This window comes from Lissotriton vulgaris, unplaced genomic scaffold (assembly GCF_964263255.1).
Source record: "Lissotriton vulgaris unplaced genomic scaffold, aLisVul1.2 SCAFFOLD_474, whole genome shotgun sequence".
NCBI classification, from domain to species: Eukaryota; Metazoa; Chordata; class Amphibia; order Caudata; family Salamandridae; genus Lissotriton; species Lissotriton vulgaris.
This window is the reverse complement of record NW_028248784.1, coordinates 161,455-174,323: the sequence shown is the minus strand read 5'-3', so window position 1 is coordinate 174,323 and position 12,869 is coordinate 161,455. Positions and strand designations below refer to the sequence as shown.

Genomic DNA, 12,869 nt, shown 5'->3' with positions numbered 1-12,869 from the left:
GTGACAGTCTTTTCTCAGGGGAGTGCAGTTTATACATGTGACAGCCTTTTCTCAGGGGAGTGCAGTTTATACATGTGACAGCCTTTTCTCAGGGGAGTGCAGTTTATACATGTGACAGCCTTTTCTCAGGGGAGTGCAGTTTGTACATGTGACAGCCTTTTCTCAGGGGAGTGCAGTTTATACATGCAGCTGCCTGTTTTAGGGGAGTGTAGTATTAACCGACTGCAGCCTTGTCTCAGGGGAGTGTAGTATTAAACGACTGCAGACTTTTCTCAGGGGAGTGCAGTTTATACATGTGACAGCCTTTTCTCAGGGGAGTGCAGTTTATACATGTGACAGCCTTTTCTCAGGGGAGTGCAGTTTATACATGTGACAGCCTTTTCTCAGGGGAGTGCAGTTTATACATGCAGCTGCCTGTTTTAGGGGAGTGTAGTATTAAACGACTGCAGACTTTTCTCAAGGTAGTGTAGTTTATACCTGTGGCAGCCTTGTCTCAGGGGAGAGTAGTTTATACCTGTGGCAGCCTTGTCTCAGGGGAGAGTATTTTATACCTGTGGCAGCCTTGTCTCAGGGGAGAGTAGTTTATACCTGTGGCAGCCTTGTCTCAGGGGAGAGTAGTTTATACCTGTGGCAGCCTTGTCTCAGGGGAGAGTAGTTTATACCTGTGGCAGCCTTGTCTCAGGGGAGAGTAGTTTATACATGTGACCGCCTTTTCTCAGGAGAGTGCAGTTTATACCTGTGGCAGCCTTGTCTCAGGGGAGAGTAGTTTATACCTGTGGCAGCCTTGTCTCAGGGGAGCGTAGTTTATACCTGTGGCAGCCTTGTCTCAGGGGAGAGTGGTTTGTACACGTGACAGCCTTGTCTCAGGGGAGAGTGGTTTATACATGTGACAGCCTTGTCTCAGGGAAGAGTGGTTTATACATGTGACAGCCTTGTCACAGGGGAGAGTGGTTTATACATGCGACAGCCGTTTCTCAGGGGAGTGCAGTTTATACATGTGTCAGCCTTTTCTCAGGGGAGTGCAGTTTATACCTGTGGCAGCCTTGTCTCAGAGGAGAGTACTTTATACCTGTGGCAGCCTTGTCTCAGGGGAGAGTAGTTTATACCTGTGGCAGCCTTGTCTCAGGGGAGAGTACTTTATACCTGTGGCAGCCTTGTCTCAGGGGAGAGTAGTTTATACCTGTGGCAGCCTTGTCTCAGGGGAGAGTAGTTTATACCTGTGGCAGCCTTGTCTCAGGGGAGAGTAGTTTATACCTGTGGCAGCCTTTTCTCAGGGGAGTGTAGCATTAACCGATTGCAGCCTTGTCTCAGGGGAGTGTAGTTTATACACATGGCAGCCTTTTCTCTGGGTAGTGTAGTTTATACATACAGCAGACTTTTCTCAAGGGAGTGTAGTTTATACATGTGACAGCCTTTTCTCAGGGGAGAGTAGTTTATACCTGTCACAGCCCTCCCTGGTGAGCATGGTCTACGCCTGTACCAGCACTTGCTCAGAGAAGTGTAATGTATTTATTTGTGTAGCAGCTTTTTCCAGGTAAGAGTAATTTATACTTGTAGTAGCCGGTTCTCGGAGGAATTAAATGTATACCGTTTCAAGACTTTTTCCAGATTAGTGCAATGTATACTGTGTAAAAGCCACTAGAGGCATACACTTTTCTCAGTTGAGTGTGGGTTTTGCTTACAGTAGCCTCTTCCCAAACAATTTCGACTTACACATGTAGCAGCTTTCCCATCTGGAAGTAATTCATGCTTCTAAGGTTTTTTCCCCCAGGAAAGAGTAGTTTATAACTCCAGAGGCATTTTACCGGATGAGAGTAGTTTAATCTGTAGACACCTACCCTCTACTAAGTACTTACCTGACCATTAATGTGTTTTTCAGGCTTTGAACCCGAAACCTATTGGGATCGCATGCACCTTCTGCAAGAGGCCATTGCGCACAGGTAAGTGCCACAGTGACCAGTGGGCATCCGTACCCCACCCTACCCAGGCTGCCCATCGTGTGCTGGTAGGTGGGTGACTGGCTCATCTGCAGAACATGTTGTCTGATGTTACTTTTACACAATTCATAGTGACAATGGCAAAATTAAACGTGCTGGTTTTTCCTCCAAGCCCACTCAAGTACTCAGTTATTGGTATCAGTCCGTCGAATCCCTAACTAACCTGTTCCCAAAGGGCGCTAGACATTTATTAGGAGACAAACCCTTGCAGTGCTGATTCCCCCCCCCCCACCCTCCCACACACACACACTTTATTTTTTCAAGGATGAAGGAGCTTGAATAATGCCATTGATGCCTCTCTGTGGCAGGAGGCCATAACAATGCTGTAAGTGCAACCAAGAAATAAACTAGAACCCTTGCGATGCTTCGAAGACAGGGAGCTCAGGTTAAGATGTTCCGCAAATGCCATAATACATGTGATCTGCGGAGCACCCCAGGGAAGAACCTCGACATGTGATTCTTCCTCACAACCTACCTTGGAGATTGAACCTGGGCTCAGGCGAAGAATTTAGTATGTTACTGATTGCAATACTGAACAGCAATCTTGAGCCTAATTTTGTAGTCAGTCGTCATCCCTTCTTCCAAATGTTTTATTTCTGATGGATACTTCTACTTCCTGATTCCTCACTTTTTGAACATAACAGAAGACAGACTGTATTTGGAAAATTTTCAATATCTTTCAGATCTGGTAGGGAGCGCTGGCTCAATCTCGACGTCAGTGCAACCATAAAGCTCCCGCTTCTGGCGACCTGACGTCAGGTTCCCAGTACTCTTTTTTTCCTGCAGCATTGACATGTAAGCTTTCAACACTTTAATTTGACATTTAAAAAAATATATATTTCCTTAACAATACAAAAAAATCTTAGCAGGCCATGGATGACACCCCCCTAAAATTCAGGCTGTATACTGTGCTGGGACTGGGATGGACAGATGTCCATTATCATAAATCCATACTTTTATATCTGGTGCCGCAATAAGAAGTTGTTTGAATCATTCAGGAGCATGCACCCGAACTCCATCCAACAAAGGGTGTCCACATTTTTCGTGGCCCGGGACGATCAACAAAGTTTCACCTGAGGATGTAGTCGCCGTCGTCAAGTCCTCCTAATGCAAGGTTAGCCAGAAGCATTGACATGATTCCGAGCATTTATGGACTTCAGTAGATAAGTCACCGTGGCACTCCGATATACTTCTCATCAGAGCCAGAACTGGTCCCTGTAAGCCAAGCGGAGCTGTCTCCTGCAGTTCCTTCAGACCCAATGCCGACCTCTGAGTCCTCGATGCCTGTGGTTTCCTCACCCCTTCCTCAGCCCTACTTGGAGTTTCCTGCTCTGCCTTGCCCATCCTTTGTTCTTTCCAAACTTTGTGTGGCTTCTTTTGCAGGGCTATGGTATCCTACGGCACGCCTTCAGGCCCCATTTGCTCTTTAGCTCGCAGGGTTGCGCAGTGGATACGGTGAAGGGCCACTGCCACTAATCTGCTTTGTCGACATTTCTTTGTCTCACAGATCTTCCATTGTTCAAGTCCTCTACAGTCATGAGATTTCTGAAGGGATTCACCAACAGGTTTCCTTCTTCTCCTTTCACATTACCTCATCGGACAATAATTTGGTCCTTACAATCGTAATGTGCTCTCCTTTTGAACCTTTACACAGTTGCCAGTCACAACAGTTCAGTTTTAAGACGGTTTTTATGATCTCCATTATGTCGACTTGACATGTCAGTCAGTTGCAAGCACTGAGGGTCCAGCCCTCCTTTACCTCTTGCTATCCCAACAAGCTGGTTCTTCGAGCCCGGCTGCTTTCCTGCCCAAAGTGGTCACACCCTTCCATTTAGGGCAATCTTTCACCCTACCTGCCGTCTTTGCCTCTCCACATCTCACTAAAAAGGAGGAGCGTCTTCAAAGGCTGGACCCAAAGAGGGCGGTCAGTTTTTGTATTTTGACCAGACCCAGGACTTCCTGCTTGATGACCAGCTTTTCTCTGGCTGCACCAATAAGAATAAAGAGCACGCATTTGCAATGCAATAGGTCTCGCATTATTAAAGTTTGAGCTATTGGCATTTGCTAATAATGATGCAACACCAATAGCTCAAACTTTAATAATGCGAGACCTATTGCAATGCAAATGCTTGTTTATATTTGGGGTCCTGGGGAGTGCATTGACAAGTAAAGCCTGAATGTCATGCAATTTGGAGAGATAGGTATATCAGAGGTCGATATGTCGACCTCATAACTGCCACAAATGCAATGAAAGCCATAACAAAGGAATGTCGAAGTAAGTTAAAATTGGAATATAATAATTGGCCACATTCTCATTTCAACAATTCTACCTTCTAGCTCTGATTTTGAGGTATTGAGATTTTGAATTTCAAGACGCATCCAAATTTGGCCAGAACTTCTTATATTGCAAAACTGCCCAGCTCTATTCATCATCAGTCAAAAGGCTTGTTGATGCTCGCTTTATCCATCTATGGAACCTGTAGACATCTGTCACTGCTTTCCATCAGGGTGAGTTATCCCCGAATTCAGGGTTCACGTGACAGCTTGAAAACACTCCAGAAAGAAGAAACGTTAGACTGCTCCCAAGAACAAAGCATCTTTGCTGCAAAGGTCGAAAGCTCGAAGACTCTGAAGCAATCCCAAAGTTAGTTTCTCAGCTGTTTAAAACAACAGACTTGTCTGTCTAGGTTCATAGAAAAAACAGCTGCGCAGAAACGTTGAAACAAGGCGTCCATTCAAGCTTCTATGAGTAAAATGATCCTTGGTGATATTTATCAGGGTGCGTATACAGGGGAGTGGGTTCCTCTGTGGATGCACGAGGGGGGGGGGAGGGGGCGCCAAACACTGTGTTTTGATGGACTAGATCATATAAAACAGCAGCTAGGGGTCCATTTCTTCCCTTGAATTGGGGCAGATGGCACCTGGCTACGCTACTGTCTTTACACTCACAAAGGTATCACAAGCTAAGACTCATTCCCCCCTAGGTCTCTCGTAACGAGAGGCCTGGTGCGAGTCTGAATGAGATCCCCGGACCGGAGTCAGGCCTATAGGGCAACCAGGCAGTGCCCTATGGGATGGTCTGACTGGCCAGTGTCAGATTTTTTTCTTGGTCTGTATGCTTGTTTTATGATCTGCTTTTCCAATTTGTACTGTTAATTTCCCAGATATTAAAGTAACACTACTTGTAGCAAGCTCCAATATATGCAGTCTTCCATATCTTGCAAAAAACTGTACGGCAGGTCTGTTCAAAACTGTCCATTATGCAAATAAGAGACACTTTTTAGCTTTCTAATTCAATGATGGTGTCGCTTTTATTTTGGTGCCCAGGTCTATTTTCTGTCCCAGTCCGGCCCTGCCCGGAGTTCCTTGGTGCACAAACTACAGAGCTGGCAGTTCTAGGAAGCACCAGACCTGTATACAGAGCTGCAGGCACCTGCGGGGCAAAGCCCCTCCCCCCCCCCCCCGCTCCCCCCCTCATGCCGCCATCCTCCTGCACAGCTAGGAAGAGATAAAAACAATCTGACACCCCGCTTGTGGCTCCCCCCCCACCAACCAGGCGACAAACACGTGACCCCCACCCCCAATATCTCCTCTCCGAGATGCCATTCACCACCTGCCTCTATACACCAGTAAAGGGCAGCGGAAAAGGGCCCGGAAGGAGTATCAGCAGAAATGGATCTGCTAAAACCTGTTCCGCTGCTTGATCCTCATTTCAAGATCATAATCTCTGCTGCAAAGATACCAGATGGAATTGGAGATTGCTAACTACTCCACCCCCCAAACCCTGTGTCCATGCACCTTAATCCACCTTACTCGTAACGTTTGTACTCGGTTTCGCTCAGACTGTCACAGATTTGCGCTACTGCAGGTAAGCAGTGGCACTAGCTTTTTTAAATTGACTCATCGCAGCCAAGTCAAGGGGTCTCTAAAGCCACTGATTCTTTCGCCAACTCACAGGGCGGACTATAGCAAAAAAACGACGCGACAAGTTGTCTCTTCACAGTAGAAAGTGAAGCTGCTTGCCGTCAATGCAACACCGCCAGCACACTGCTATCTGCATAAGGAATCATTTATGTACAAGGCGATCACCATTATTTTGTCAAACTGAACTCTTTGTGCAATGTGTCATTTTCTTATCTAGTTTCGGATGTATTCTATGCTGATCTTTGTGGTTTATCCTTGGCCACCCTCTGCTTGTGTACCTTTCCTTGACAGTATTTTTTTGTAAATTTACTTAACCATCGCTTCGCACTACTTTCAGGCTCGGGCTCCAATCTGCAGTTATAAGGTGTTTAGCAAGAGCTCTCCCGGGGATTATAAGTATGCGTCCTCTGAGTCTCGGAGGCACGTCACAGAAACGTGTCCTGATACGAGGAATTTAGGAAACGTGAAACCGCGTGAGGAGGCCTTAGTATCTAGAAACATCAGTGCATCTTTTAAGGCTTACACTAAAAGCACGGTGTGTAAAAGGACAACGCCCTTACCTATCTGAAAGAAAAGGTTAGTATTAGATTCCTTACCTTAGAATATCCCCAGGCGTCAGACTGGATCCGGAAACATTTGCGTAGCAGTACCCTTGTGCGTCGGTAGGCGTCGTCTGTGGCTCCGCGTCTGTCGTCGGCGCCGGGATCACGTCGCCGGAGTACTTAGACTCCGCCCTCGCGCGCTGGCGTCAGTTCTTCTTTTTTCCGCGCCAGCAAGCGCCGATCCGGAAAAAGTGGTACCCTTAGTACATTTTTGACTAAACTTTTTCGATCCTTTTTGATATTTCTTCGAAGTCAAACGACTCCGACGGTGCCGGTAGGGATGCCCGGGTTCAAGCCCTGCGTCGACTGCAGCCGACTGAGGTCGGTTACCGACCCCCATCGCCGGTGTCTACATTGCCTGGGGCCCGGTTTGCTCAGGATTGTTCAACCAATCCAAAATTCATCGTCACCGAACTCCTCAAGTTATCAAAATACACAGAACTGCACAATAAGGAAGTGAGGAGGCAGTTGTCTAGAACAACAAGCACAGAATTGAAACCTGTGGCACACGCGCACCACAGAAGAGCCGAACGCGGGAATCAAAACCAGTGGTGCACGTGCACCACAGAGGAGCGAGGGAGCCTGTCGTCTGTGCCGCGTGCTGATGCGCGTCCTAGACACGGACGGGAATGGGCGTAGCAAAGGCGGGACATGCGCCCACCTTTGCCCAATTGCGTGCTGCATTTTTTTTTTAAAAGGACTCGAAAGCCGATGACAGATAGGGAAAGCAAAATCACACGCACAAGCGTGTGGTCAGCTTCCAGAACCCCGTACAAGCGGTTTTGAGCTGCGCGATCAGTGCTGGGCTCTGCAACGCTAGGCACGAGATCTAAAAAGCTGTACAGAGGATTACGGTGTCCAAGTGAATCATCTTGAGCATCAAGGTATGGTATGCCTTGGTACATTGGGAACATCCAAAGGGCATCAGAGCTCATTCCACCAGGGCAAAGTCTTCTATTTTAGCTCTGGCAAGGGGAGTTCCCTTGGTAGAAATCTGCCAGGCAGCAAATTGGGCTTCCTTCCTTCACTAAACATTGCTGTTTGTATTCAGAGGTGCAGAGAGAAGGTCACTTTACACGCTCGGCACCCTTGACTTTTTAGTTTAACTAGTCCTTCAAGTCCGCCTCCTGGGTGGGTACTACTTGGAGATTCTATTAAAAAGGTGGAGGTAGAAGTATCTGTCAAAAGTAAAAGTTACTTGACTTCACTATCAGTCTTTCTGGTGGATTCCTTTTCCGCTCTCCCAACCTCCTTTTCTTGAAGGCTTGTTCTCTATTACAGTCATTATAATAATATTTGTAATATAGTTATAATATATCATGATAATAAGGTTCCAAGTTTTGGTTTTGCAACGTACCTTGCTTATTTGATGTCATGTTCAGCCTGTCTGCCTCGAAGGCTCGTAAAAATGGATGGGAAACTGATGTCAGGACACCAGTGGGGGTGCCTTATGGCTCGAGTGACATCACAATGGCTTTGTTTCTCACACTGAGAAGCCTTTACCAGTGCAAATATCTGTTTCTAGATCTAGTTTTATCCCTAGAATATTCAAAATGTGAGGAATCTGTGGGTAGCTGGCTTAACCACCAGAAAAAACACTACAGAAAGTAGGGAACTTTTTCAGTGGGACTCTACCACTCATTGCCATAGCACCTGTTTTAGAGTAGACAGCTTGCTTATCTCCACCTATAGTATTACTTCCTATAGTTTTCAGTTTTCAACAATTCTTTATTGGATGTTTAGCCATACCAGATAAGGAGCAACATTAAAATTCCATTAGCCTTCCCTGAGTAGCCATTTAGGAAACCCAGAGTGAGGTAATTTCCTTTAACGCTGATGCCTCCTTCCTCTCGGGCGCGCAGGTCAACTAAGGAATGTTTTTTTTTGCTCCTCATCTCCTCTGTGCACTTCCCTCTTTCGCTGTAGACCCAGAGATGAATGTATGTATTACAGAGAGGCTGTGTGATGGTTCAAGCTGCCTACAGAGCTTTGATGAAAGAAGCAGACTCAGGCCTTCAAGGAGCTCTCACTCTTGCATGCTGTAGTGTCTCTCAAACAGAGGCATCGGTGATGCATCAAGCAGAACAAAGGTGTAACTAGCCCGAACCCGTTTAGTTCTTTTTCCAGCCCCATGGTGCCAGGACTTCAGAACGCACAGCCATGCCTCAGGGCGCCCGTGCTCAAATGAGTTCAAACGTAATTGACTTTGTTTCTTGTTTTTGTTCAATGTGAGTACATGGCCTCTGGGCCGTTAAAGTTACAGGAAGTGCAACAAAGTGATGTCTGAAAGCGCCGCTCGTGTGGGGCTATGTGCTGCGTGGAGGTGAGATGCTTGCCTAGGCATGATTAGGAAGACCCACAGCTGTCGCGAGCGAGGAAGGCGATGGTCCAAAAAGCTTCCAGAGTGCAAGTAGATGCTTCAGAGTGAGGGACAGGCTGCTCTCTGTACTTAAAATGTCAGGTCTTCCTGGAGTCCTTCAGCAGCTCTAGTGCAGGAAAAAAATAAGAGGTTTAGGTTCACGAATACTTTTTGTACTTTAAGACTCTGGAACCCCTCAGATACACACACTTCTGTGATGGTGGTGAAGCGACCCTGCCTCTCCTTGAGGTGTTTTGGTACTGGCTTTGGGCCAGATTCACAGTGGGCGAGGGGGTTGCATGGGATGGGGTAACCACTCCCTTGTCTGTGGTTCCTTCTTCAATGGCACATTTTGACTCTTTCCATTCAAAGGGCATTTCCTTTGAGTCACATAATAAAGCATGTGGTTGGCATCGTTGACCCTCATCCACCATATTTGCTCCTCAACATGGTTCCGAAGCTGCTGAGGATCTTGAAGTACCACACACACACCAACGACAAGCTCACAGCGCCTCTGGCTTTGGGGTAAGGGGTGGCGTGGGAGCTGCAGCATGGGAGGGCCATACTCTGGTGCTGGCGGTGCCGCTGAGACTATTGCTGACATCCACTGAGCCACTCTCCGCACCCAGCGGATGTGGGGTCTGAATGAGCCTAGGGAGGACTTTGCTCTCCTCTGTGGTCACCGATAGAGGTGATACACTGGAGAAGAGAGGGGGAGGGGATGGTGATGAAGTAAATGTGACTCTCCATGACGTAAAAGGATGCACATGGCATTGGCACCTTGCCAGGTAGTTTTCGTAATGAGATGATGCAGACAGACCTCTCCATCTGATGACTGTTATTCTTTTATTGCTTCCTCGTAGAAGACACCTGCCACTGTGTATTTAGGACCAGCTACAAACCAGATGGTGGACATATAGGGCAAGGTTTCTGACATTTACATAATTCTCCTTAGGATAACGCACTGTGTTTTTACAGGATCACTAACTCAACAAGTCAGTACAAACGAAAAAGCAATGCAAACCCTCTGAAGAGATTTAAAATATGAATACGTTGCCAAATGTGCTGCATAATCGTAGTTAAAATGTGTTTTTAAGTAAAATAGCAATTTCACAGTCACTGCTGGTTCAGTGATGGGTGAAGGTATTCCAAAGAAAACCCGAAGTTCCCATTGGAAAATCACTTCTCTCCATTGTCTTCAAACATATTCACCCAAATCACATGGTAGAAACTTTGAAATGTTGATTTATCAACAGAACACAAAATGTATGTTGTCACGATGTGGTCTATGCCGTCCCACGTTTTCCTAACTTTTAAATGCTCTTGAATATATATTTTGTTGCAGTAGGGTGCAGTGTCCGTCGCATCCTTAGAGAAGTAGCCTGCAAACGCAGGCGTGGCCCGTGAGAGGCTGAGATTTATAATGGCCTGTCTTGTGAATGTTCGATTCAGATCGAATTGTATGAGGCTTCCCTATGGATATAGGCAAAGGAGGTTCTGTAGTGTGTGACTAGCCAGGCACGTTTCGATCCATTTTGCAGCTTCATTGTCCGAAGTGCTGATTGTTTCTTTGGAACTTGCCAAGAAGGGGTTGTAGATGTCGACTATTAGAGCAACTAGGTACGATGAAACCCTTCTTTTTCAGATTCTGGAGATTTCTTAGTTGGTGATCAGGTTACCCCCTCCACCTTACCTCACTGTTAAATGGAACTTCAACCTGATATTGATTCGGTTGATGGCTCTGCCTTTTGAGACCATATCTAGTTATGTCAATACGCTTACACGTACCTTAAGTTCCCTCCATTAACCAGTACCATTAACTTCCTTCAAATTGGCTAGCTGTTGATGCTTAAATCTTCAGAGATCGTGAATCTGCAGCAAAGTTGGTATCGATTTGAATAAAAAGTGAATGTGTTATTGGTAATGTAGGTTTTGATAGGTGCTGTAACCCTTTATCGACCCTCTCAGTCTACAGATCTTCGGATACACACTGGGTTGAAAGATTGTAGTATGTGAAGAGGTGTGGGTGGGTGTGCTTGGTGTAGTTATTTTTTTTCTTGGCAGCATTTGACGCCTGGAGCATAAGTGGCACCACCTGGCACGCTGACAGAGTGTTAACAAGTTTTACATATTTCAGAGATAAATAATCTACAGAAGGAACACAGTAGGAATCAGAACTATCTTTAACGAAGGCACGTAACTTGTTTCTTACTCTGTCATAACCTCATTCCTCTCCATAACTTACTTCCTCCAAATCTTTCATTCTCCCCTTTCCATTGCTGCACCCTGCAAGCTGATTAGATGCCAGCCAGGGTTTCTTAATGTAAGGTGCTAAGCTTTTGGGGAAGACAACTCCATCAGCAAGGATTCCCGCTACCTCGTACCGCCCCCAACCCCCATCTTCATCTCTCTTGCCCCGCCTTGGCATTTTAGGACATCCTCAGCCTGGTGTCAAGAGGTAAACAAAAAAAGAAACAGCACAACACAACAAATAAATAAATGAGATTGGAGATTGTTGTCAGCAAAATTAGATGGGATGCATAGCAACCAATTTATCTACCTCTGTGTTTATTTTATATAGTGTTATATTATATGTATATATATAAAGGCTCAGGCCCGGAGCACACGCGGGACACTATTAATTTAAATGAGCAAATGCATTTCGGCGCAATGCCTGCTTCAGTGCTCAGCTGCAGTTGCACCACAATTCCCCTTGATTTAAATTACACTTTTTGAGCATTTTCATTGGATAACACAACCATCAACATCAACAAGGGACTGTCTCCAATCAATGCCCAATCCATGAAATAAACAGCTGCCATCTAAGCGTGCACTTCAAAGATCGTTTTTTTATTATTATAACTTTATCAGTTCCCAAAGGAACACTTTCTTTAAAATGTCTTGAATAGACAAGTTTCTACTTGCGCGCGGGCAGTCCGTGCAGTCCCTGGTAGAATAACTGTGTGAATTCCTCCAAGAAAAGGTGCAAGTTTAATAGCACTTCGGTCACTCGTCACTGCTGATGCTTTCATTTTGGCAAAACACTGCAGGTTAAAGTCTGGATGACTGTCCTATCAATGAGTTCATTGACAACCTTCATGGTTGGCAGGGTAATGCTCCCAATCAAACTCCAGCGGGTCTGGCAGAAAATTCAATTTCAGCTCCGGTGTCACCCTGTCTGACACTAGAGCTGATATATATAACTAGTGGTATGGGAGCGTTCGTTGCACAGCATGAATGGTGATACTACAAGTAAAATTGGGCTGCTCACTCAGTGCACTTTCATGTTCACCTTGGGCTGGATTTTCTAGGGGAGGTGATGCTAAAGTCCTCCCTGATGATACACGTTATTATGCATTGTATGTCTCTGAGCAAAGGGGATATAGCCTGGGACTTTGGTACAGAGAATACTTTGGCAACCATTTCACATGTTCCCACTCCACAGAGAGTAGTGAAAGCCATCAGACTTTTTTGTTCGACGAACTCTACCCCCCAAGTCCATGTTTACAACTGCCCCCAGCCACCCCAAAACTGATTTGCTCAGGTTCTATATTTGTTGCAGCTTGAAGGACTTGAGCGCATGACAAAATGAGGGTGGAATTCTGTGTGCAGGTACATGTGTCGCAGTGTACAGATGGCACAATACTGGATTCATGGGGTGGCCATGTTAGCGATGATGATGGTAGGAAAGGGGGTCTCAGGTGGTTTATAAAAATCAAACTTCTGTATCCTAAGAATTTTTCTCAGTGAAAATTGAACTTAGCACAGCAATACCCGAGCAGATTACAAGTATATTGCACATACTAGAACAAAGTCAAAAGATGGACATTTATAAATCAATTCATATTGCAAAATTAAAACCTTGTAAGATTTTCAGGATATGTTTATAATTTGCAATTAAGACAGAATGCACCAAGAAGAAACTTGAATTAGTAACAGTGCACTGCTTTGCCTTCACAGTCCCTCTCTTCCATCTCTCCTGTCTTT

At 45.7% G+C, this 12,869-nt stretch overlaps 1 protein-coding gene across 1 annotated transcript in view; it reads left to right on the top strand.

The window, feature by feature from the left end:
* Window positions 1-12,869, top strand: part of LOC147663828 (GATOR1 complex protein DEPDC5-like) — a 585,638-nt gene that overhangs the window by 542,890 nt on the left and 29,879 nt on the right. The window contains exon 41 of the mRNA XM_086950176.1: window positions 1,880-1,940. Within this exon, the coding sequence (XP_086806302.1) occupies window positions 1,880-1,940 (61 nt within the window). The remainder of the gene's footprint in view (window positions 1-1,879; window positions 1,941-12,869) is intronic.